The following is a 27446-nucleotide window of genomic DNA, read 5'->3' as shown; positions in this document are numbered from 1 at the left end:
TGAGCGTATAACGTCTATATTGGTTGTTCTTCTTCGTATCCTGATGAACGGTGTTTCTTTGGTGGATTTAGTGACTAATGGATGCATAACACCGTTTTATTCTTAATTCAAAGGTTACTTGTCTTGGACCCGAGTTACCTGGCGACTAACTAATATCACCAATTTAATGTTTGTTGAGGGGTAGGAATGAGGATTCACGTACGTACATATCTCCTAGTACCCACCTTATATATGTCCAAATCTTATTTTAATTGCACAGACATGCATAATAAAAGATTTTTTTCTTTTTAATATTCAGATAATTTTATTAATAAAGTCACGCTAACAACAGTAAATACACCATAAATATGTCACAAAGGCAACATACAGAAGAAATCTTCCTCTAATTTGAAAACTCAACGAGAAATAAAGATTTTCAACACCAAAATTCTTACAAATTCAAGAAAAGTCCTTGTTTAATCATTTTCATCTTTTCTTTATACATACATATATATATATATATATAAAAGAAAATGATAAAGTCAAATGATGTTGTAGGGCAGCTAGCTGATGGTTGCTTCAATGTTTTCTTGAACTTTTTGGATAGGAATAGCTCTATGGAAATTAACGACAATTTTTCATCTGAAAAGATAAATATATCTGCTTTCACAAGGGATGTCTGACAGCAGGGACGGAGCCAGAAATTTATTTTTGGGGGGGCTGAAGTGTATTAAAAATTTTTTTTGTGACGAAATAAATATATTTAATAAGTAAAATTTAGAATCAATAATTATAAAAATAATAAAAACATATAATTATACATACCCAAAAATTTGTTATTGATTAACACTTGAAGTATTGGTAGTTGTTGCACTCGAATCACGGGAATCATATTCAACTCACAAAAATTGTTGACTTCATCTAAAATTATTTGCCATCCCTCTTCCCTAAAGTCTTGCAATTGAGATTTCATAGTATCAATCAAACTCATGGCTTGGACAATATTTTGATCCCTTTGTTGCAAAACAAGTGACAAGTCATTTGTGATTCCCAATAAATACTTCATCAGGTGCAATGCAAAAACAAACTCATAATCATTCATTCTATCAATCAAACCCCTGGCCATACATCTATTGTCAGAAGTGGTGGCATCATCTTGTATATTTCCCAATATTCCAATCACCGAAGCCCACATAGAGGATAGACGAAGTAATGTTAGATAGTGTGATCCCCAACGAGTATCCCCTGGTCTTGCTAAACTAGTTTCTTGATTTTTGCCTTTTCCACTAATAATATCTCCACTGTCTAAAAGTGTAACAATCTTATCATGTTCTATTTGTCTTAATTGATCTCTCCTTTTACATGATGCTCCAGTTAAATTGACAATCATAGAGACATAGACAAAGAATTCATTGACAATGATATTTCCCTTAGCAACAGCAACAATAACTAACTGGAGTTGGTGAGCAAAACAATGAATATACATCGCATAGGGATTTTCTTGTAATATAAGGGCCTTCAAACCATTGAACTCACCTCGCATATTTGAAGCTCCATCATATCCTTGACCTCTCAATTTGGATAATGATAATCCGTGTTGCGCGAATAAAGAATCAATTGCATCTTTCAAACAAAGAGATGTGGTGTCAGACACATGTACAATTGCAAGGAAACGTTCAATCACACGCCCTTCTTTGTTCACATATCTCAAAACAACTCCCATTTGCTCTTTCACTGAACTGTCTCGAGACTCATCAACTATTAGGGAAAAATAATTGTCTCCAATATCATTGATTATAACACTTGTGCAAGACATAGACCTTCTTCTAGTACTTTCCGGTACTCTTCTCTTTCCAGAGCTCAAGCTGGGCAATCACTTGGTTAGTGAAAGAGCAGGACATCACAAAGCTAGGGTGCCCTGTGGCACAACCCAAGTTCATGAGACGACCCTCAGCCAAGACAATGATGCCGGAATTTGTCTCAGGGAAGACCCATCGGTCTGTTTGGGGCTTAATTGTGATCCTCTTAACACCTGGGTATGTCTCGAGACCGAGCATGTCAATTTCATTGTCAAAGTGGCCAATGTTGCAAACAATAGCATTGTTCTTCATCTTCTTCATGTGGCTAACCATGATGATGTCTTTGTTACCGGTGGTGGTGACAAAAATATCAGCTTCGGAGACAACATCTTCCAGGGTCAAAACTTGGAAGCCTTCCATGAGGGCCTGAAGAGCACAAATTGGATCAATCTCAGTCACGATGACACGAGCACCAGCTTGCTTCAAGGCAGCAGCACAGCCCTTTCCAACATCTCCGTAACCACAAACAACTCCAACCTTTCCGGCAATCATCACATCAGTGGCTCTCAGTATAGGGGGTTTTCCGGCGGCTTGGGGGGGGGCTTAAGCCCCCACCAGCCCCCCCTTAAATCTGTGGCTGTCTGACAGATTGGATATCTTGCACTCAGAACAAGAACAAGTATAGGAGAAGGAGAAAGGGCTGGAACAGTTGTCAGAGACAACCGTTTCGGAAGGTTCACGGTCATGATTAGGTCAAAAAAATTTGTGCGGTTCAAATCACTTCTTGTAACTTGATTTTCAAGCCGTGTGGGACCCACAAAAAATGTTGTTTTAGTGTTACTCGCTGTTATTCTATTATTACACCCTGTACAGATGATGTTACACCGTATGCAAATGGTGTTACACCTTCTGGAACGGTTGTTCTGACAATCGTTCCAGCCCCGGATTCGAGAAGGAGAATTGGGGCTCGTTCCTCAAAACACATGCGTTGAAATGGATTATAAATAAAAAGTTGTTGATTCAAAACCATCTACTTATCAATAAAAAAAAAAAAAAGTCTGATGGCATGGTTGCTAAGTTAACCAAGCAACCATCTTACGTAACCAAAGAATGCCAGGATTTTAATTGTCAGACGCATTATTGACCAAAAATTACAATGCCCGAGCAAAGAGTCAAAGACTCGCGCGCCTCCGACGCTAGTATTATTCGCTACACAGTTGTTACCAACGGCTACTATTCAGCCGTCCCGTCCGCGGTGATTTTTCTTTATGCTATCCGTCTTTTGATAAATCCGGATAGCGATCAAGTACGATGTATTAGTAACTCAAAGTTGACAATAGCATGAGAGTGTAATAACAGTAGTACTGAAACTAACGCTTTCGGTCATAATTGATACAGTTTTTCCGTTTCTCTAATTGGTGTGTTGATATTTTACTTATCACGGATTAGTTGAAAACATATATGCGATACTGGTGAGAATTAATTAATTGCTGTGATTAAATTCTGAATCCCAAAAGAACTCTGTTTGAAGTAGATACATATTTTGCGTGTGCATGTGTTTTTAAAAGGTACTACATTAGATACTAGAAGTGCCGCTAACAGTCGTAGAAATTACTAACCCCTACGTATTGGCGTTGTACAATTTAGGTGGTGGCTTTTTTATTTTTCCCCTACATTGGCCAGGTGTAAAAAATTTATGAATTGAGCCGCAAAACCAAATTAAATGAGGATCAAATTTGATCACGTAAATATAGTTAAAAGAATAAAGTTTAGGCACTATTTTACCTTTAGTGAAACTGTCTTTTTTTTTTTTTTTTTTACCTCTAGTGAAAATGTTGACAGACTGTTTTGAGAGAGCTGAGGCTGCACCAAAGCTAATTAATGGCCAGGAAGCACATTATTTTGTGGCTTACCCCCCAGCTTTTTTTTGATATGCCATACTGCAAAACCCTAAAATATATTTGTGTGAAACCTCAACATCAATATATCATATCCATTGATGTGCTTATGCGTGCTTTTACATTATGCTTAACAAACGATCGAAGAGGATTTTTATGCTTCTTATCTCTTCCTTGAACTAGCACCCATCGATGATCTTTTATTTGCTCATATTGGAAGTGATCTTGCCAACTTGCTGCTCGTCAAGAAGACCAAGAATGGCCGTATTCGTTCCTAATTGGTTTTTAATGAGCTACGATCTGTGAGCGAACTGTGAAGCCAAAACATTTTGTATTATCTCGCTGAAAAGAAAAAGAAAAATTACTTTTGAGGTTTCCAAATGAAGAGATATATGTAGGCGATGACCAACAAATTGGGATGATTTTCCTAGTATAATATTGTCTAACATATAAGAAAATGCCAATGAATAAATACGTTAAACAACACAAGCATTTTCGTAATGCATTTATACACCGTCTAACCACTAGGGTTGCCTAGTGGTTAAAAAAAAGGCTCTTAGGGTGTTATTTACTATTCATGCCTGACAATTGGAGGTTGGAAGAGTTTGGGAAGGGGTGGGAGGACAAAAAAATAAACACCATCAAATTCTTTGGTATATTTTCATCATTGCTGATTTGCTTCTTCTACCGAGAAAATGGTCTCTCTGGAATCCCATAATAATATTTTAGATAGCTACGAAAGCTTTGGTCGCTTACTATGATCCTGCCTCTGAAATTGCGATCCAAGAAGGTCCTCCAGCAGCTTATTATCCAAATACTCGAGCTCAATGACTTGTTCTTCTTGTCCTCTTGGCGATGCTTCCAACTCAGGAGTTTCAACAGGAGCTCCAGCTCCCCCAGAATTGGGCAAGTTCATCGAAGACGACGATGGCAGCTGAGAAAAATCGAGGCTCGATCCGGCAGGATCAGCATTTCTATAATGACCATCATTGGGGAAATTGAGAAGAGCTTGATGACCCCTCAAAGCATATGCAGCCCGATCGTATGCCCTGGCTGCTTCTTCAGCAGTGTCGAAAGTCCCTAGCCACAAACGAGCTCCATTCCTTGTTGGATCGCGAATTTCAGCTGCGTATTTCCCCCATGGCCTCCTCCTTATCCCGCGATACTTGATCACTTTCTTTCCCTTCTCCTGATCATTCTCCATTGCAATGCTTCCTTGATTTGGAGGGAATTTAAAGCAGATAAGGGATGATGTAGATGTTCTTCTCTTTATGCTCCATTCAAGGTTTGGTACGGTAAGTTGTTTGAAAAGTGCGTTTCTATTCGTGCACCATGCATGTATATGTTAGGCAAATGTAGTTCGAGTCTAATCTGACGCCTGATGCATGTGGAATTTGTCTAAAACTTCATTCATTCAATAATTCTTTCCGGGAAAGTTCTTTATTGGCCATACTAATCAACATTCCCATTTTTAAAATCCACCATATGGGTGCATGATAACTGATTAGCGTTTTGCTTCTTTTTTTTTTTTCTGTGTGTGCTTGTTATTATTATTATTTTTTTTTTTTGCTGTTCAACAGAGCCATTTTGAATTTTTAATCTTGCCACAGTTCAGTTATAATTAGTAGTTTATTTTAGGGTAACGCAAAATCAATTTAAATGTTTCCAATTCTGGGATATTTTCTTTTCCATATTTCTGTTGCTTTTCATCATGAAGATGTGTTTACGATCTGAATAATAATATGTTGTGAGGGGTTGCATAATCATTCTCACTTAATTGGAAGAATAGATAGCAGCAGCAGACAAATTGGCTGCCAAGGTATCAATAAATGGTCACCTTCATTCAGCGCAATCGCTGTACGCCGTAAAGGGATTTGGTTTGTGCCTACGACATCTATTCAACAAGGCTTTTTGGGCAGCCAATCAATTTAAGATTTAATGCTCTGGCGGTCTAGCCTACTTGCGCACAAGGAAGGAAAGTTGCTAGAAGGGTCCTCACTTTCTTTTTTTTTTTTGACCATATGGTTAAGATGAAGTTATTCAATGTTTGAATATTTTTCTCTTTTTAGGGAGTTATCATCTTAGTTTACTCCCCCCATCAAATTTCATTGCATTATTTTACATGGTTAGGTAAACATACAAGTGATGGATGGTAGATATTGTTACCAATACTTGTTAGTGCATGATTTAGTGCAATATATCATATTATACGAGTGCCACGTGGGTATTAATCAAAATAGGTATCCATGTGTTAAATGTTTGGTAAGATGAAGTTAAGTTGGGAAGTTATTGAAAATTTGCAATAGAGAACCATAACTGCAAGCGTGTGTATGACATGTTTTCTAAGCCTATAAAAAGTGTAACAGTATGTTCAATGGTGGCTAAGTAATACTCACATTTAATGTGACTTGAATTTAAGGTTCTGTTTGATAAAACTGAATTCTAAAATTTGAATATTGAAACAATTAATTTGCTGAATTTTAAGCACTGAAAAAAATATATGAATGTCTGAATTTTAATGCTAAACCTATTTATATTGTTTGATAAATATTTATAGCTGAATGCTTAATAAGTTTAATTTGACAATTTTGCCCTTATATCCTTTCATTCAAAAAATAAAATAAAATCTATGATTTAATTAGTTTAAATTTGTTAGGTATGAAAATGACAATATTTATTTTTAAATCAAATTAATATAAAAGATGAAATATATTATATGAGGAGTATGGAGAAGATGTGAAAGTCATTAAAAAGGGAGAAAGAGAAACTAAAATTCGTTAGATAGAGAATATTATGTTATTTAATTAAATAAAAATTTTGAATATAATTAACAAACAAGGGTAGATTTGGTAGATAAGATAAGGTAGTTAAAGTAATTCTATTGATTCTTATCAGAATTAAGCATTCAGTTAGGATTCTTGTGCTGAAAAAAATACACACAGGTTCAACACTACTTAACAAGTTCAGCAAATTGATTTTTATTTATCAAACACTCAAAACATCTGAATATCTGAAACAATTCAGATTCAGCACTTTTTTATGTTATCAAACAGATCCTAAGTATTTTTTTTCTAATTCATTAGACAAATAATCCAATGCATATTACCCTACGTTCAACCGGATGCTGCCAGCGCCCCACATATCCTGGTCCAAGGGACACACAACGACTCTATCTTTGTCTCTTACCTGTAACTATAACAGTTCATACTTTACTGCTTTTTATTTGATTTATAAAGATAACAAAGAATGAAATTCAGTTTTTTCTTGTTTACTAAACTACTCGTATTTCAATACTTAACCCGTCTGGTTTTTTTTTTTTCCTTAAAAAAAAACCCGTTTAGTAGCAAAGTTTGCAAGAAGAAATGTAATGTATCTTATCTTAAACTTGAAATAGCCATTCTAATTCATTTTTTTTAAAAAAAAAAAATGCACTGGAGGAATTCTCCCGCGTACCCCTGCTGTACATTAGGGGTGGCAATTCGGGTCCAATCAGGACCCGACCCGTCAAAAAATCTGTTGACCCGAACCCGACCCGTCAACCCGTGACGGGTCAGTATATCTGACACGAACCCGAAAATTTTGGGTTGGCGAGTCGACCCAAAATGACCCGAAAATTAATTTTAATTTATTAATTTATCACTGTAAATTCTAATAAAATCAATTTCTCACAAAATTAATTACATCATCAAGTAATAAAATTTTAAATAAATAATTTCAAATCAAATCCAAAATAAATTAAACACCGTAAAAGTGTTTTATCCCAAACCAAATATAAAATAAATTAAAACGAATTATATTATTTGTCCAAATATAATAATTTTAACTTCACACAAGGTAAATAAATTCATTTAGGATTAAGTAATTAATGCCTTTGAAAAAAAAGAATGATTTAGTTTATTTAGATAAAATAATTTTTATGTTTATTAAATTATTTTTAATTTGTAAACGGGTCATATCAGGTCACCACGGGTTGACCCGAAATCGACCTGTTTTCTTTTCGGATTCATCGGGTTCGACCCGATTCTGACCCGAACCCCCAAAACTTCAACCCAAACCCATTAATTTCGTGTTAAATTCGTGTTGTGTTTTTGGATCATGTCAGAAATTCCCACCCCTATTGCACATAGTAGAATAGCCGCCGGGAAGGGTGGGAGGGGCGGGGGGCTACGTCTAAGTGACGGCTCAGGCCCTAGCTCATTTGTGGCGTTTAGCGCGTTGAAACTCAAAACTAGGAGAGAGTTGGACAGCTGAATTATTTCAAGTTCGAATTCGGGTTGAGCTCGAGCACTCTCAATTATATAATATAATTAAATGAGTCAAGTTCGAATTCAATTAGTACCAATCTATGTCAAGTTTGAGTTTTGAGTATGGTACTGCTCGACTTGAACTCGACTCAAAAACACTCAAAACTAGGAGAGAGTTGGACAGCTGAATTATTTCAAGTTCGAATTCGGGTTGAGCTCGAGCACTCTCAATTATATAATATAATTAAATGAGTCAAGTTCGAATTCAATTAGTACCAATCTATGTCAAGTTTGAGTTTTGAGTATGGTACTGTTCGACTTGAACTCGACTCAAAAACACGTGTGATCCGACACCTATTGACTAATCCGACAAATCTTACTAATTTGACCAAACAATTTGAGTTGGTTGACTACACTGCAGTAACCCATGTTTCTCTTTAATTTCCTTTCTTAGCCTCCTTGGTACAACTCGTGTAGACAGAAACGATATCCACGCTCTCTTGTCACTTTTACATCATTCCAGGACTAAAACGCAATTTGCTTGCCATCTATTATTTTCTCACAGCAAATTCACCCCATCCCACGCTCTCCACCTGTCGACCGTCTTCATACTCGTCAATTTTGTTGCGATTTGCCACTAAGATTATAGTAGTAACTTTTCTAATGTGACGCGTGTGTGAGATAAAATAATAATAATAATTAGAAAATATAAAAGTAATTAGAAAGTATAAATACATTGCAAGTAAAATAATATTTAAAAAACGGGATATCCAAACTGTAAAAGCCTACAGATGGTCTGGTTTGGAGTGCCTAAAATGCAAAAGCCTGCTGGACAAAGGCTAAGACGGTGAAGGCCAAACTTCTATTCTCCCATCGATGAAGGCTAAGCCTACAGATGGTCGTACTCGCAGCAGAAGCAGTATTTCAATCATGCAATTATTTTGGTTCTGAAATCTCCCATTTGGGCCTTTTTTCTTTTTTAAATTTCCTAGCAGCATCAATCAATTATATGTCGTATGGTTAGAGACGATGCATGCAGGGATGCGGCTGGACCCGTTGATCCATTAGACAATACAGGGAGCTGATGTCCTTTGGTTTTTATTTCAATTGTTTTCTGATTACTTATATAATACTCTGCTGCTACTAATACCCCAAAAAAGAATTTGATTTGTAGTTTCACTGATCAAATTCTTCTTCGTTTCCTTTTGAGAGGTCAGAACGTCCAGGTACTCCAACTCTTACTAATATCTATTTTATTACAATTAAATTGGCATGCCAGAGTCAATTCGCTTTATATACCTACTCCCAGGTGCTTAAAAGTAAGAACAAAACTAAAGCCACTTAATCCAGACACCACTACAAAAGAGAATCCAATCCAACTTTTTTGAAGGAAAGATTTTAGGATCCATAGTAGCTAAATTGGATTTTAACACTACTGTATATATATATATATATATATATATATATATATATATATATATATATATATAAATGATGACAAATGCAAAGTTAAATTCTCTGCATTTGTCTCTTGACATCCAGTTTCCTCGAAAGCGGGTAATCTACCTGCACCAATTAGCAATAATGTATTCTAATTAGGCGTCAACGAGATCGTCATCAACAGGAAAAAGCGATTTTTTTTTTTTTAGAAAAGTATAGTACCATTAAAAAAGTGAAGTGCCATTTCCAGGCAAGTTCTGAACCACTCGTGAGACAAAAGCTTCCAATTCTTTATTGTAATGTTTAATCACTAATTACTAATTTTTCAATTCTTTCAGGTGGAGTGCATGCATTAAACCGCATATTAGATCCATCAAATACAGCGTCAAAACATGATTTTGTTGGCTCCACCACACTGTTAAATATATATATAATCAATGGTCCCTTTCACTCTGACGGTCAGTTTTCATGGGTTTTAGAAGTTGCTCCAATTACTGGGGCACTTGAGAGCATTGGCTAGAGTACCGAATTTCCATGCGCCACAAAAAGTATATATATATATATATATAATAATAAAGGAAAAGAAAGAAAGGTTTAAAAATCAGTAGTACTCTTCGTTCTTACCTGTAAATGCAAAGTGAAAATAAAATTCGTGTGATGAAGATTCAATGAATTTAGAGGGGATGAATTCTGCTCCCAAGTTGCATCGTGGAAAGCGATTGATTAATCTTCAAAATTGACCAAAAACTGCTTCTCTGTTACTTTAGCCTCGGATAAAAGAAAGAAGAAGTGATCGTGAGTCTAGTTTTCTTAATAAACTTCAACCAATTTGCATGGGATTTTTGATTACTTACAGGAGAATCAAAACTACATAGTACTACTGTTTGAACAGCAAATACTCTATGTTATGCATTCTGCCGAATGGTATGGAACTCAAAAGTTTTGAATCCTGGTCCTATGACAGTTGGGATCCTTTGTGCCACTACTCGGTGCCAAATTCAGTGCCAATCCCACTAATCACGTGATGGTAGAAGGAATTTAAATAAACAACATATGACAAATTAAATAAATAGAACACTTGGTATAAATATAGAAGTGACACTAAATTGTCACTGGAAAAGTGACACTAAGGATCCCGTGTGGTCTTATGAAGGGCATCGTCTGCGAAGTTGTTCAGGGTTGAGAGACATGACTATCAACAATTTTGTCGTGCGTTTTCCATTAATTACGGAGCTAATAGTACAGAGAAAATCCCCAAGTCCTCCGTGCAATAGTTCAAATGTCCATTGGACTAATATTATAGATTAATGTTTTTGCTGCACCTGGAGACAGCGCGGCAGGGTTAGGAAAATTATTTTCTAGTGAGAGGACAAATAAAATAAAATTCTTAAAAAGCATACTCTCAATGATGTAAAATGGTTGGGTCCAACCAATTGTCAAGGTAAATTGATTTAGGAGGAATTACCCTGGAGTTCATTGATAAAGACGTGTAGGAATGGAGTTTTTTTTCTTTCGTTAAGAGTATTTTGAATATTTTTTTTATAGCGGCAATCATGCAAACTGCTTTAAATATGTAATCAGAGAAACTTGAACATTTTGTACACAATAATGACTAATGAAATTCGGGGGGTTTTTTTTTTTTTTGGTTTGATGAAACGACATATGTGAATTCTGAGGTGAAGCTCAAAAACAATTTTGACTTTTGCCCAAAATTAAAATTGAGAGAAATATATTATTAATTACGGGTACGATTTTGACTTTTGACCAAAATTAGAGATGAGAGTGATGGAAATGGAATTGAATGGTTAACACTACTGTAAAAGGAAAGGATTTATGAAAGGGTCGCGTCGCGTGATATCACACTGGTACGGGTTCATGCCCCGTAGCCACAAGCGTCGGCGTCTATGACCCACCCCTCCCTATGCCTCCGTCATCTATTTTGGCCAATCTTTTCGCCCTCATTCTCCACACCGCTATAATTTACCCACTAATTTTGCATTAGATCATAAAATCCACGATTGCAAAAAAAAAAAAAAAAAAGAGAGAGAGACGATTACCAACTAGGAGATTTAGTGATGAAACCCTGACATTTCATATTCTTCTGAATCTGAAACATCATGATGAATCAGTATAAGTATGGATAAAAACTAATTGTACAAAACATAATAATGGAATTTTTAAACATAAAAGTGAAAAAGTGACAAAATCTCCTATGATTCACAATACTTGGTGTAACAATTAAAGAAATCATGACGGTTTTTTTTTGTGGGGGGGGGGGGGGGGTAAAAAAACTACTTTCAGGCTTCCACAAAACAGGGAAATAACTAGCAAAAGGGCAAAAAAAAAAAAAACATTCAAAGCAATAGCCAAGTACGATGAATCTGGAAAAGGGGGGGGGGGGGGAAAGAAGAAGGTGATGCCAAATGCAGCCCTATTGCCTGCAACCGGTCACTGTTACTACGATTAACCAATATGCTATTTACGGTTTGTAGCCAACATATTACAAATGCAATGATAAGTTTGTTTGCTTGCAGAAGAGGATCGGAACCAAAGCTGGGAATTGAGTGTAAGATTATAAGATACTATGTAGACAAAGCGGAATGTATCTTTTTTAGTATTACGTTTCTAGAAACCACTGCCACTCCTTAATTTTCATGGCATCAGTCCGGCAAATAACGAAGACACACTTTGCTTTCTTTGTCACCCCGAGTTTCACGACTCTGCTTTTTGCAAAAGACGGATTCGTGTCCCATGCCGTAGCCGATGACTGTATAATTATGCGGATTGAAACTGGTCTTCCATCAAAATCGCAAAAGGCGAGTACAATCTCCGACTCTTTTTTTTTTTTTTTTTTTAAGGCTCGGCCATTAAATCCGTGCGTCAATAAATAAAAAGACCAGCGGAAAATAGACAGGCGAGGAGGCCTGAATCTAGACTGTGATAAGGTTGGTACCTTGGAATTGTCGGGTCCTTCAACGGACAGAACAGAGGAGTGCACCATGGCTTCCTGCTTCAATAATTTTTTTTTTTTTTTTGGTGTGTGTACAAAAAGGGTTTTAAAATATTTTCCATGTGTAGAACGTTTTTAGCATCTTTGGCTAACTAGTAGTAGCAAGTTTTGTACCCTTTCGGCATATATTTCTTTGCATAAATTATCAACCCGAAGAAGGAAATGAGCTTTTATGGCTGGTACCTGGTATGTTATTGTTAGGTGGCGCGACTAAACACTTCCAGAAATAAATAAATAAATAAGTTATGTGTTTATGGTGCAGATAGCTAGTGAGAAGTTTTGTAGCAGTAATTATATAAAACCAAAAAAAAAAAAAAAACCAAAAGTGTTGAATTTTACCAATATGGGTCATCGGTTACTTTCTTCCACTATTGATAAGAAAGAGTTGAATGCGGGTTGAAGTCAGAGAATAGCTGAATTGACCATTCAAGCGGTAAGCATGGGAAAGAAAGTGGAATAAATATCAAATATATTTTTAATTTACGTTCATGAACTTGTTCACCAGCATTATTAACTCTAATGCCATGGCCATGGTTAATCAGGATTTCGTGTACTGCTGGCCCACTGGCCTAAAATTTTGTTTATGTTTGGATGCAAGTCTAAAGACAAAAAAGTTTGCATCGGAGTGTGCCGTTCGTTTGTAGAATAGAAAAGCGTTTTTTCTTACTATATCTATAAGTTAAGCGTTATCTAAAAAAGAAGTGGTGCGAAGTATTCATTTTTTTCCTTCAAGAAAGAAAGAAAGAAAAAAAAAAGGTGATTAAACAGGCTTTGCAGAGCAGCCCGGTAGGAAGTTTCTTGCATACATTCCATGGACTATTACTAATACAAATATGTAGTAATCAGTCCACTAATGTTGTATTGTAGTACTATCCATTCAATTTTGCCGTCTTGATAATAATAAGGAATCAAATTGTCCAACTGCAAATTTATACTGCTTCACACAAAACTTTGACTGGATCAGAATGACACTTACCCATTAACTTGGACATGCTTGGATTACTTGTTTCCGTCGGAAAATATTGTCGTTTTTCGTGATCACATTTTCCTATCACCTTTTTCTCTCATATATATCAAATCGCTACAGCAATTTTTCCATGAAAAATGATGGAAAATGTAATCCAAACACAACCTTATTATACTAGTACAACAGCCCCAGAACTCATTAGCTCGCGAACCGATTCGACCTCGATTACATATACATATATATATATATTATTTTTTATTTTAATAATAAAATTACATATATATTTTTAATATTTTTAATATTATTTAAGAAAAATAATTATTTTATTTATTTTTTAAAAATAAAATAATTATTTTTTATTTTTTAAAACTCGAACTCGAGTTTGATATTTTGAACTCGTCGAATTTGAGCGCAAGTTCGAATTTCGTAAAATTATGCCGAGAATAGACTTGAAATGTCAAGTTCAAATTCGATTTCGAGTTTCGTAAAATTATATCGAAACTCTGTTTAATTAGGTCGAAACTCGAGTCGATTCAACTTATTTGTACCCCTAATTCGACTTCGACCCATCAAAATAGAAAGGAATAAAAGCCTTTCATTCCGACTCATATTTATGCAGCTGTTCTGGTAATTTTGGTGCCCCCCGGCCCCAACTCCATGACGACTAGACTCCGCCGCCGTGCGTCATTTTGACTCACGTGGCCCGAAACCGAAAGGCCTCCCCTTGGCCCTGAAATGAAATCCTAACTCTCCTAGTGTAAGCGTGTAACCTCCACACACTCACACTCCATGCATGACACGAGTGTTGCAGGACTCGGCAGTTTTTTTGTCTTACGTGGGTGGGGTCAATGGTCAAGTTGCCCGAGGGGGTACACGAATGCATCTGATGCCACAACAACGTTGCCGGGACATCCCCTCTTTGCCCAAAATCCAGTAATCTATGACTATGACCTTTTTTTTTTTAATAATATATATTTTTTTTAAAAAAAAGAAAAAGAAAAAGATAAGATGTTCTCTGGTAGTACTTTCGGATTATCCATTTTTCACGAGTATATAAAGGGGGAGGTCGGCGTCCTAACTTCGTCGAACACCCAAATTTGGCATCTCCACTGGTAGTTGCTGCTAATAAGCTATATAGAATTCAAAAGAATTCATTCGAAATTCAGAAATGGAGGCTAATAGGTCGTTATTCCAATTTCACGACTCTATAATTTTAGATTGCCCCTTCGAATCATCATCTTCATTTGATTCACCCCAACCGCAATCGCATTCTTTCACCCCATCATCATCATCATCATCATCATCGTTATCAACATCATCTTCGTCATCATCATGGGATGAGGTGCTTTTCCAGCACAATTGCGATTTTCTTCCCTTCAATTTCAATGACTCTCAAGACATGTTTCTTTTCGATGTCCTGGCCGAGGGAGCAGGAGCCTCTGCCAGAGATGCTTCTTTGAGACAATCCTCCTCGGAAACCAACTCCAACTCCAACTCCAACTCCAACTCCAACTCCTCCGGCGGCGGCGTTAGGGAGGAAGAGGTGACTTCCAACGTCACAAAAGAAACAAACAAGGAAAAGAGTTACAGAGGAGTCCGCAGGCGGCCGTGGGGAAAATATGCAGCTGAAATCAGGGATTCCACGAGGAAGGGAATCCGGGTGTGGCTCGGAACGTTCGATAGCGCCGAAGCTGCTGCTTTGGTGTACGATCAAGCTGCATTTTGTATGAGGGGTCCCATGGCCGTGCTCAATTTTCCTGTGGATGTGGTGCAAGAGTCCCTTCGTGATATGAAATGCGGTTCTGAAGGAGGAGGAGGAGGGTGCTCTCCCGTGGTGGCACTGAAGCACAGGCATTCAATCAAAAAGAAAAAATCCTCAATTAGGAATCACAAAATTGCACGAGAGGCGGCAGCCAAGGTAGAGAATGTGGTTATATTGGAGGATTTGGGAGCTGAATATTTGGAAGAACTATTAAATTCATCATCAGAAATCCCTGCTGCCCTGTGACTCTCTCTGCTGTACCGCTCAAACAACAACAATTCCTTCTCCGTTTGTACATAAATTTGCTCCTTTCCTTCTTTTTTTTTTTCTTTTCTTTGAAAAAAGAGAGAACCTTTTCTTTTTCCAGTCATTTCTGTTCCCTCTGAGGATGTGTGATTTTTTTCTTTTCCTTTTGTTTTAAGAAAAAGGCGATCAGCGTAAAGTAATTACTACTAATTAATTACCAGTGTTATATTCTGGGCCCGTTCATCCATTTTGATTCTGTCTTCGGCTGTACAGTTGGACGCCATGTACTCGTGCGGCCCGGCCCGTATGCGATTTTTCAGGTCTAACGAGATTGGGATTGGAGAATTTTGAGGATGGGTTCAAATTAATCCCACCAAATCTAACATATTGTCTTTTTCTTTTCTTTATATTCTTTGTTAACCTCTAATTTTTTACTACTTCTTAACAATGGACAAATTCTCCCGAAAAGAAATTGGTACTTATTTGATATCACCAACTTTTTTATGCTCACATCATGTGCCCAAAGGACCGTTGCAGAGGTTTTGCGAGCAAAGTGATGGAAATTTCTGGCGGATCTCAATAACCAACTAATCTTGTTTTAGACCCAACAATAAATTAACTAAGATTCTGATACATTTTTTTTGTTTCTTGTGCTAAATTCGACAATTCCTAAAAGTCTCTGACGTTGTACACCGTCTCACTTGTCGGACAATTATTATTATTATTATTTTTGCAGGTCCCAGTCACTTTTCAAATTTCCTCCTCCTATAATTTTGTTTTAATTATTTTTCTTTTACCGTCGGAAGCTTTTTGGTTGGCCTTAAGTCGTCAAGTATGATGATTTATATATATATATATATATATATATATATATATACAGTATATGATGTGCAATCGTAATTTCTTTCGGTGTTGTCACTTTTTATTCTCCTTCCATCTAGATTATCGGCCCAATCGTTGACTCACGGCACCCATATTTGGGGATGCCGTTGTTGGTCCAAAGAAGACAAGGTGTTAAAGTTGAAGAACTGTTTTAGCGGCCTACTCTGAGGACCAAGCACACATGTCTCTCATAGAAAGTTGGGTTGGGCTTACCTTCAAGTATGCCAGGAGCGACAACCTCTCTGGGTTCTAAACACTAGTAATACTTCTATTTTAGGAGGCGAACAATAAAGCTCATTCCATTCCAGTCCAGGTCTCCCACAAAATCAACACTAAACAGTAGCAACATGATATCTCAGCTAGTTGAGAGTCCAAAAATTCCATTAAAAAAAAAAAAAGCTACCAAAACCCTTGATATTTGATTCAGTTGAACAAAGTCTGGTATTGTGCTGATGTTTATCGTATCATGGAACACGGTAACTGTTTTCCATTTGGGGTTCCAAATCCAAATGACGAAAGACTCTAGAAAAGGCATCCGTAGGTGAACCCAATAAGGTTCACGGTGGGGATGACAAAGTGAAAATGTTCACTCAAACCATTAATTGTTCAAGAATGCGATGAATCTTTCTTAAGTTTTGAACCGCATATTCATCTAAATCATGGTTTATAATCATACTAGTATGATTTGTCTGTTTTTTTTTGCCGCAACAATAACATTTATATAATCTATTCTAACCTAATCTAAGAGAAAAGGGAAGATGAAATTTTTTGGAGAAAGCCACAACTAAGTGGCAAGGTGGGAGGCAAGGGTACAAAGACTTAACTTTGACCTCCCACCCCACCAAGACTTAAGGTCCTGTTTGGATTGTCATTTTTTGCCGGAAAATTGTGTCGTTTTTCGTGATCACATTTTCCTATTATCTTTTTCCTTCGCGTACTTCAAATTGTTACAGTAATTTTTTCATGAAAAATGCAATCCAAACGGGCCTAAATGTCTGTCTTGGTGGCCCAAGAGGCTGTTGGCTAGTATAATTTGTTATATGCGAGCCACGCTAGGAGGAGGATGGTACGGGTTTGACCAAAATCACAGCAGATGAGCAGAGTCACAGCACTGCGCCTCCCCAGTCTGCAGCAACAAAACACGCAGAAGGCTGTCTGCCCTTGGTCGCTCCCATTTCACTAATCCAACCAGCCTTCTGCGTGTAGCTGCACCTAGTTTGCCGCACACTTGTCCTCATCCAATTACGGAAAGATGCCCTCTGCATTCTGCAATAAAGAAGCAGAAATGTGTAGGAAAATGCCTTGCTCCGCAATTCCTCAGAAACAAGGCTAGCTCATTTGTTCTTCTTCGTTTTCCCCAGGCGCTTCCTGATATTGACTAATTTCTCTTTCTCATGGATAAGGCGAAATTAGCGCCCGTGCACGCAGCAATCGACCTCGAACCAGACAAAGAAGTCACCTCCAGAGTTGTGGATACCTGCTTGGTTGGAAAGATCATCTTGGACTGGCCAGTAGATAAAAGGGATGTCAAATGCATTGCTTCCTTCCAATGGAAATGCAAAAAGGATTTCAGCGTTTCCTACGTGGATCGCAACACCTTCATGTTCTCTTTCCAAGGCAAAGAAGATTGGAGAAAAGTTCTCCTCGATGCGCCTTGGAATATCAAGGGGGGACTTCTCATTCTCTCTCCCTTCGTCTCTGGCAAAATGCTAGAAGAGCTGCAATTCTCTTTCTCCCCATTTTGGGTTCAGGTCCACGGACTCCCAATCGACTACTTGACGAAGGCAAATGGGCACAAGCTTGGCCAAGTGTTGGGCAAATTTCCGTATGTGGATGGGGATGCGTTCGATGGGAGAGCGTTGGATAGGAAGTTCCTCAGGATTCGTGTAATTTTGGACATTACAAAACCTTTGCTTTGTGGGTTTTGGGTTAGGCGTAGGAGGCTCAGTGATATTTGGGTTGAGTTCAAGTATGAAAAGTTGGGTATTTTCTGCTACAAATGTGGCCGGATTGGGAACCATTACAGAAGCTGCCAATTCCCCGCTAAAAAGGGTAAATTTGGACCCTGGTTACAGGCCGAGCCACCGAGTGATTCTCTGGCTGTCGCTTCCCTTTCCTCTTCCTCTTATGTCCCCGGAAGAGCAACCGTGGTGGCGGCGGCAAGGGACACAAATGCATGCACTACTTTGATCACAGTTCCTTCAAGTTCAGAACCAGAAGAAGACGTATGCCTCCTCTCAAAACGTTTTCTCCATTAAAATCGTCCTGCTAAATTAGAACTAATTAGTACTACTAATCATTTCCAAACTTTTCTTTCTTTCACTCAACAGATTCATCAAGAGATGGAGTCTGAACACATGTACCATGGCAGTTATGCAGATATTTCAGCAAGGTTAAAAAACCATAAACATATTGGCAGTATTTCTTTTGTTGTTCACTGCTATGTAAGCATGTTATCACCAGATCCATGTGCCTTGTGGAGTCATAGAACCCGGAAAAAGGGAGTTAAAAGAAAAAGGAAAAATTGCTGTCAGGAAAGATTTCTAATAAGGGTTTTCGCATTTTGCCCCTGGTCCCGTGTATATGGCTTCATGAACTGATTAATTTCTGTTTAACAGGAATCTCAAGCAAAAGTTGATTGTGAACAGTCTAGATTCGCTGGTCATGGTAGCAAATTGTGCTATGATCTCTTCCCGCCTGGCTGATGCAAGTGCATACGACTGGAGGTTGCTTATGGTGATGGCGGCCTATTTCACATATCTGGTGCTGAAGCTGATTCGCATAACTCAGAGGTCGTGGCTGCTAAAAGCATTCAACCCCCGTCAGCCACCTAATCAAGAGCAGAATCTGATGGCTCTCATGGAAATCTTGATTTTGGTTGTGTTTTTTGCGATGCTGAAATCCTCATAAAATGCTACTATGAACTTTCTGTTTAAGCTTAGTAACGGTCTTACTGTCTGTACCCTGTTTTTGACTTTACGTTTGGCTTCTTCTGGTAAATGAGCTTTTTGCTAACTACGAGTACAAATGTATGTTGAGCTTCAACTTCTTTAGAAAAGGGCTGTCCTGTCAACTTTTTGTAGCTGCTATTAAGCAATCAAAGGAAGAAACTTGTGTTATCTTGTTGAGATTCCCCCCTTTTTTTTTTAAAAAGCGTTTACCGCACACATGATTGGGTTGCATCCCAATCCCCTTTCTATTTATTTGTTGGGTCAGAGAACATGATCCCAATCCCTTTGTTCTTTTGGGTTGGTCAGGCTTCAGGGTTTGGTGGCGTGTCAAAATTAATGAGAAGTTGACCCGGCCCCAATGTTCTGTCCACTTGGTTTCGGTCCAAAGGGGAGATACCCATCCTTTCTCTTCGAAATAGTTGCACCGGAAAAAGCATTTCCTAAGCCCAGTCCTAATATTGCTAAAGTCTGACAAGCTGACCCAAAAGGACTTGTCATTAAGAAGCCCACAAGCCCAGTTGTACTAACTTTGGGTAATGTATATACTAAGTTGGGAGTTTATTTCCTTATATGAATATGATGGTTCATTTTCCTTTAATAGTGCACCACAGTATGAACGACAATCAAATAGTATCACTGTGATATTTTGACTTTGTGAACAAGAGCAGAAGAAGAACCTCGTAGCATGTTTGTTGGTATTAATTTTGGGTGCATGTATTTTGCCGCAATCTAATTTGAAAAAGAACATATCAACTCTTGCCCATAATTATATATTTCGGACTTTTTCATTGAATAAAAATAGAAAAGAATTTCCAGCCTCTTATATTGTCATTTTTTTTGTCCAAAAAAAAAAAAAATAGTATAGTAGCTTTTGTCATTGCGCTATGAGAGCACCAGACATTCACCGACTCGTTTGCATTATGAGCAGTACACATGGCACAATCGTCACAGCGTTTTATTTCGCTACATTCGGGACCCGAGATTAGATAAGAATGGCAGGAGTCGTGTTCGCAGAAAACCCATTTCCAAACAGACTTGCTGGTACTTGAATTAGTCTATGATATTGCATTTTAACAATAGATGTATCAAAACATTTGCGATGATGACAAAATCTAAGGCTTGTTTCTCAAAACATTCGCAGTGGCCGCTTATGAGCTTTCGCTTTCGTCAGGCTTGAGAACTTATATGCTGCTGCTTCTAAGTTCTATCCTTCCTTGGATGTCCGAGCCTTAAAAGGAAAGATAGAAAAAAAAAAAACATGTGAATATATAGTATATAGACCTGCAAATTTCAAAGCTTAGTTAGAACTTAGAAGTTGGAATAGGCATCGCTGCTCTCATGCATCCGGGCAGAAAAATCTGGCACAGATATAACTAGTACTTTCGAGGAACCACATGCTAATTAAGTGCCTCCTTTCGGTGTTTGACAAAGAAAACTTGTACTACTAGCTACCATGAAAAGGCAATCGCAGTAAGTGATGCTTCCTACCATGACTAGACTCAAAGTTTTTTCGATTCCATTTAACTTCCCACTCAGGAAAGGGATCCCTTTTTGAAAGTTCAGAGAAATCATTCTGCCGTAGATTTTGTAACGTAAGCATTGTTCATGTATGGTAATTGTAAGTGACTCATCACTGTTAAGGTTATCGATTGATGGCTAGGAAAAACTTTGAAAGAAAGATCCAGGAAGCTCCACTTTAAACCATGGCCCTCGATGTTGGATGCTTGCCTGCGCATCTATTTGATTATATGATCAGTGCACATGGACACAGATATCGTAGTGGAAGATTGGAAAAGAAAAAGCTCTCTCATATTAATTTTCCGACTGAGTGGCCGCCTCCTAGCCCATAAAACTATCATCACAATTACGCCCAGAGGGATAAATGTTTCAATTCAGTTTGCATTTCCCTTCAAATTAATCTACTTTCTCAGATCATGTAAATTGATTTGCATTCGTGGCAAATATATTATCAGTATCAACGACAGGGAGATTCGGAATTGGATTTTCATAATTTCTTCACTTGTGCTTTGAATGTCCCTTGCGTTCTCCAAGGGATGAAACTGGCTATATTTTTTATTTGGATTTTTTAATATGTTCTTCGGTCAACAAAAGTTACTTAGGCACTAACACTGGCTTGAAAAGGTTCTTAGGAACAATAAGACAGGTACATTAAGGTTTAAAGAAGGGCTAATTGCACTTTGCTCCCTTGAACTTGACCCTTTATCACACTTTGCCTCTTTGAACTTTAAATATATTCACTTTGCCCCCTTCATTGATTAAGTCAAATGTCAATGATGAATTTTTCATCCAAAAATTTAACAAAATAGAATAATGCTATACTGTTAATCAGAATATGAAATATTTTATTAGAAAAATATAAAAATTCATATGATTTTAAAAAAATTAAAAAAATAAAAGATGGTATAATAGCAAAGAATTGAAAATTTTTATTGTGACAAAAAAAGAATTTAAAAATTCATAAACCATCTGCACAAGTTTTCATCGCTTACCTTTCTTCTTTTAATTTGTAAATGGATTAGTTTTAATAATATTCATTTACTTTGTAGCTTTTACAAGATTTTCATGAGTCAATAAGATGCTATTTGGTAATTTTATACCACATTCATACCTTGCTTTGCATTTTACACTTTTAAAAAAAATAAAAATTCTCTAAATGTGGTTTTCAATATATTTTTATTTTTAATCATGTTTTTATCTCATATAAAACATATTAAAAAGTGCTACAATAAAAAAATATACGCAGATAATTTTTATTTTAAATGCACTATTTAATATTATTTTATTTATAACAAGAATTGCTACGATATTGAGATAAACACATTGAGTTACTTATACTTCTTTTATGTGAACTATCTAATTCATTTTAGTGCTAAAACGTCAAAATGCATAGTGTAATTGTGTTTAAATACATTTGTTAACTATTAAAGAAATATATATATATATATATTATGTTACAATTATTGTGTGTATTTAAGAATCAGTTAGGGATATTTTGATCATAAAAAATATAACTCCATCTTAATCTCATCAAAAAGTTGACCACAGGAGGTAAAGTGTATATGTTTGGAGTTTAGGGGGGCAAAGTGTTATAATGGTTTAAGTTCAGGGGGCAAAGTGTAGTTAACCCTTTAAAGTAAGAGAATAATTGTCGTTGCCTGTGTCCGTCGTTTATTGCGGCGACTTTTCCATATGATGCTTATATTTTCACTATTTTATTAGTAGTGGTGCAAGAAATTAATATCTAATTCATTGTAAATACCTGTTTAGGACAACCATAATTATCCCGCGTTGATGCCACCATATTAACGCCTACAAATGTTTCTCATGTCAAACCAAGATTACGAAGCTCTATTCAGTTCTGAATTTACAGAAAAAAACCAATGGGGAAAAATGAAAACCATCTTGTTTTGCAATTTGTTTAGTCCGCCTGTCCTTTTGATTGAGAGGCAATTTTCACCCTATGTCCCCAGAATTTTCTTTACGTGCCCAAATACTCAGTTCAGAAAATACTCAGGTTGTCAAGATTTCTCTATACAAAACTTATGCTATCTCTGTATCACTTAATTCATCCCTTTCCAAAATTTTGAATTTAAATCATCTCAAAACAAAATAATAATAATTATTATTATTATTCTTATCTGCCAACTCAGGACGCAAGTGCATAGGATTACGTAGCTGATCATATGTCCCACGTTATCATTATTTGGTTATAAAAGGTGCTTTGCTTGATCTAATAATGGTTAATTGAAGGTTCGGAGCAAAATTCACCACTAATTAAATAAATGCTGGAGATAAAGTACTTTTGTCCTGCGTCTTTTTTTTTTGGTCTGTTACGAGGTCCGACTAATCCCACTCCGGCCCGGGAAAAGAGGTCACATCCCCCCGAACACGTTAACCACGGGACCCTTGCGGGCACTGGACATCAGGTCGTAAGGAGGTTTACTGAGACCAACCGAGCTACCCATAAGGGACGAACCACAATTGTGGCAAATTAGTGGGAGGCGCACCAATGCCTTAGTTCTTTCCCATTTCATCTCTTTCTTTCCTCAGCCCCCTAAGGGCCCGCACAAAAGTCCCTACAGCTTATGGGGCGAGCAGGGCTGCTGGGTGAAGAAAACTTTCTTAGTAGGTTTATGCTCCAAATTATCCAAGGCTTCAGCCATAAACTTCAGACACGAAGTGCGAAATTTTTGACTGCTTTTAGCAAATTTTTTTGGACTGCATCTTTGGCTTTTGAAGCATTAAACTCAAATAGTTGTGGATCTCACTAAGAAGATGTTCATGCGTTGATCACACGTACTCTACAATGCACGACAAAGTTCAGACACCGTTCTATGAATTGCAAACTCTCTCAAATATTGGGACATTTCAAATTGGTAAACAAGAATTGCAGGCCTGCCGTAGGGATATATCGATCTAGATCTTGTTAGTAAAGTTAATGTATAGCTTGACCATGTCTTGTGTGGTTGATAATTGAGGTGAGATCGAACCATGCATATGGATAGCACGCTTGAAGTGATTTTTTTTAACTTCCATTGTTACAGTAGTACTCAATCAATCTATTTTTTCCAGTAAATATGATCTTACATTAAACTCAATTAAAGAGTTAAGATTGGCAAAATTGTTAGGAAATTTAGTTTGCTAGGAAAGAAAGATTCTTGCTCAAATACAATGCATCTTACGGAGCAAGAGAACAAAATAACGCTATCCCTAGCAAGAAGTGACTTCACGGGCTTTATTTTTCGCAATACGCATCACTCCATGCAACCCATGCAAGAAGCCACTAATGTTAAATTTGATGAAATTTAAATGTGTTCAATGACTAGTTAAATAAAATGTGACACAGAGATGTAATTGTAGAGCACAGTATCGTAGATGTAAAGCAGACTGGCAAAAGATACGATTGAAAATGGAAAGAGATCTAGAAGAGTGGAGGGAACACTCGACGTGCGATATTATAAAAGTTCATGGTTGGTACATTGGCATAAATCGAAAAAATGGTGGATTAATGTTTCGACGGAATTCATGGCCGACCAAGCTATTGTGTCCCCCAATTTGGCTGCGTGTGCTTCGTAGGTCAAAGGACAACATCAAAAGGTCATACATACCATGGCTGAACCCAATTTCCACGACACTGCTGCTAATACTTGGAATGGTAGGATGGATAATGCTCATAGAAAGAACTGAGCTCAAGAAGATTTCAAAGTTGGAAGGGTTTGGTAAAATTGTCCCGTCTGGATGCTGATAAATTTGTTTATTAAGCAGGAAATTTTGATCCACCTTTTTTTCAGCAGAGGCACTCGAAACCTGTCTCATATTTTAAAATTTTTAACCATCTAATGAATTTGGGGGTTTGTTAATTCTTGTTAAACAAGTTCTCGTTGCATAACTTGTATTATAAATATGTTTTTTAATTATCTTTTTATTTTTTTCAATTACATCTTGATGGATGTTGTGTGTTGATGCAAATGACTTCGGAGTATTAGAAACCTAACTAGTTGAATATTAATAAGTTCGAAAAACTATTCTCTTTACGTACGTGCTCCTATTGACAAACGAGTTGAATTATTTGTTCTTTTTTTTCCCCTACAAATCACGAATATGGTGGGTCTATTTTCAACGAGTTTAAAGTTCTCTTAACAATTGTCTAACGGACGCTGGTCACGGCACATAATTTAAACTTTATTTTATATTTGATTGCACACATTTCTAATTATTGAATTATGGATTTAAAATTTTGATTAGAGTAAAACTCACAAGCGAGTTAAACTATGTGCTCTTTTCTTCTATTTTACTGTGAAAACAAAGCATACGCTCCCATATCATGAGTTGCATTATTTGAACTTCATCTATATTTGAATGCTCAACCATCATTCTCGAGACTAGTCAAATACGCCTATTATTAGCCACTGCACATTGGATATTGGTTAGTACATTTCATTGCATTGACACGGGTTCATAATTATCGTCCATCCTATTGCATTGAGACAATGATTCACCGTCACGGTACCAAATGAATGTGAGTGTAGATATTTAAATTACAGATGATGAGCATTAATAAGTGACTATACTAACATATCTAGCGGTTAGTAATTGAATCATTAGACAACTCAATTCCACAGATCTGCCTTTTTTGGTTCCATATTAGTGAACATAAACTTTTTCATTTGAAAAATGGTTCAAAACATTTCTCACATTTTGTCAAATAAAGTTTTTCATTTGTCATTTTTTAAATTGTAACTTTGTATCCCTTACAAAATTAAGTTAGTAAAATTTGATCCTAACTTAACTTTTCAATCATTTTTTAACCTACATCTATCACGTGAGCCACGTTCATTTTGTCCCTAAAAAGGTACGATATGACTTGAACCATATTTATTTTTTTACCCAAAAAAAAGGGAATCTGACATAATTCATAGTCATTTTTGTTACTAAAATAGTGAGATCTAATCTTTTTATACATAAAATGGCCGCATGTTGGTCACTCGGTGATTTTCAGGTTAACAAGTGGTCGAAAATTTAGGCTATGATCAAATTTTGTTCTTACAAAATTATATTACTTCTCGTTAATTTTGCTAATGTAATTTTGTAACAACGTAAAATTAATATGTTAAAAGTGAATGATGAAATAATTAATTTGAAGAAATGTGAGAGACATGTTGAACGAATTTTCATTTTCATTTTCATTTTGTTCCTACATCAAACGTGAAAAACCAGAAATCTTTCTATGAAAATTTCGCAGGGCATATGCTTTGACATGTTGGCCGATATTCTTTGTTTATTATTTGTTGGCAAAAGAAAGAAAAAGAGGGGAAAAAACAAAGAAGTCTTTGACACTAGGAATTCAAACTAATATCATATCAAACGTGAAAAACCAGAAATCTTTCCACGAAAATCGATGGATAGAAACAATTTCGCAGGGCATATGGTTTGACATGTTGGCGGATATTCTCGTTTATTTTAGTCTGTTGGCAAAAGAAAGAAAGAGAGGGAAAATGAAGAAGTCACTGTTGGCATCGATGAAAGATGCCATGAGCACAATCTTAAGGATGACAAGTACCATTACTTCTCTCGATTTACAAGGAAACTAATCCAAGATACTACGATTTTACGTACAGCTCATTTTACCGTGTGTAGAATTAATTACTGATCTACGTTTAACAACCTCCCAAAACTTTTACCCAAAAAAAGAAAAAAAAAATCCCAATTTGTTGACGGAACTACCCCTCATCAGACATACTACTATCGTAACTGTACTACTACTACTATTATTATTAGTATCAGGCCAAACGCACCACACACTCACTGCTAGGGCTGCAAAGGCTCGCGAGCGGCTCGAGTCCGATCTCGACACGAATTCAGTCAACATCAAATTTGAATTTATCAAGTTGAACTCGAACTCGAATTCGAGTTCAAAAATATTAAACTCATTAGCTCGCGAATCGACTCGAACTCAATTATATATGTACATATATATTTTTTATTTTAATAGTAAAATTATATATATATCTAATATTTTATTATTTTTAAGAAAAATAATTATTTTATTCTTTTTAAAAAATAAAATAATTTTTTTTATTTTTTAAGCTCGAGCTTGACTCGAATTCGTCGAGTTTGAGTTTGAATTTTGTAAAATTATGTTAAGACTCAACTTGATTAGGCTGAAAATCGAATCAGTTCGAATTGTTTGCACCCCTACTCATCACAGACCTACAGTAGGAACGGTCTATGCATTCGTACAACAAAAGGATCCCCTCTACAGTATGAGTGGACATGAGCCCGAACGGTTGTCAGGAAAATCGTTTGGACTGATTCAGTGCAAAATACACGAAACATAACTTTATATGCACACGTTGTAACTCATTTTCAATGATGTGTAATTATAAAATAAAATATTATAGGTCCCATACAAGATGTGAAAAATGATGTATAAAATATAATCTGAATCTTATTATTATTATTTTTTTTTTTATCAAATCTTAGCCATGAATCGTGAGAAACGGTTGCTCCCCCCTGGCAGTATGAATGAGTGGTCAAAATCCATCGCAATTGCCAACCTTCTCAATTTGGCACGGGTGCAAACATGGGGTACCCGAAACGGCGTCGTGAGCAGCATGAGGGAAAAGGGTACTTTGAGCGGCGTGTGAGAGAAAGAATATACCAGTGAAGATCCCCTGGGATGGTATGGTGGTTGCCCGGTCCCGTGACCCATATAAATAACCCACGCTCACCCGCCTTGCCATTCCA

At 36.7% G+C, this 27446-nt stretch overlaps 4 protein-coding genes and 1 long non-coding RNA gene across 5 annotated transcripts; 2 read left to right on the top strand and 3 right to left on the bottom strand.

Moving 5' to 3' along the window:
- Window positions 1-794: 794 nt before the first annotated feature.
- Window positions 795-1781, bottom strand: LOC140013727 (uncharacterized). Its single transcript, XR_011820576.1, has 2 exons — window positions 1516-1781; window positions 795-992 (listed from the first exon to the last, which is right to left on the bottom strand). It is a non-coding gene; the product is annotated as an uncharacterized lncRNA (long non-coding RNA).
- A 6-nt stretch (window positions 1782-1787) lies between these two features.
- LOC113715162 (adenosylhomocysteinase 2-like) lies at window positions 1788-2345 on the bottom strand. Its single transcript, XM_027239396.2, has one exon. It carries the CDS (start codon window positions 2328-2330, stop codon window positions 1806-1808), a length of 525 nt encoding a protein of 174 aa, XP_027095197.1. The 5' UTR covers window positions 2331-2345; the 3' UTR covers window positions 1788-1805.
- Window positions 2346-4078: 1733 nt separating this feature from the next.
- Window positions 4079-4942, bottom strand: LOC113689921 (ethylene-responsive transcription factor ERF098). The gene has a single exon (XM_027207739.2). It carries the CDS (start codon window positions 4878-4880, stop codon window positions 4410-4412), a length of 471 nt encoding a protein of 156 aa, XP_027063540.1. The 5' UTR covers window positions 4881-4942; the 3' UTR covers window positions 4079-4409.
- Window positions 4943-14392: 9450 nt separating this feature from the next.
- On the top strand, window positions 14393-15576 carry LOC113723410 (ethylene-response factor C3-like). Its single transcript, XM_027246493.2, has one exon. The coding sequence runs from the start codon at window positions 14506-14508 to the stop codon at window positions 15343-15345; it is 840 nt and encodes a 279-aa protein (XP_027102294.2). The 5' UTR covers window positions 14393-14505; the 3' UTR covers window positions 15346-15576.
- A 1650-nt stretch (window positions 15577-17226) lies between these two features.
- Window positions 17227-19308, top strand: LOC113689916 (uncharacterized). Its single transcript, XM_027207724.2, has 3 exons — window positions 17227-18452; window positions 18558-18619; window positions 18846-19308. Exons 1-3 carry the CDS (start codon window positions 17622-17624, stop codon window positions 19135-19137), a joined length of 1185 nt encoding a protein of 394 aa, XP_027063525.1. The 5' UTR covers window positions 17227-17621; the 3' UTR covers window positions 19138-19308.
- Window positions 19309-27446: the final 8138 nt, after the last annotated feature.

Source organism: Coffea arabica, chromosome 1e (assembly GCF_036785885.1).
Source record: "Coffea arabica cultivar ET-39 chromosome 1e, Coffea Arabica ET-39 HiFi, whole genome shotgun sequence".
Taxonomy (NCBI): Eukaryota; Viridiplantae; Streptophyta; class Magnoliopsida; order Gentianales; family Rubiaceae; genus Coffea; species Coffea arabica.
This window is presented reverse-complemented; position numbering and strand designations above follow the sequence as displayed.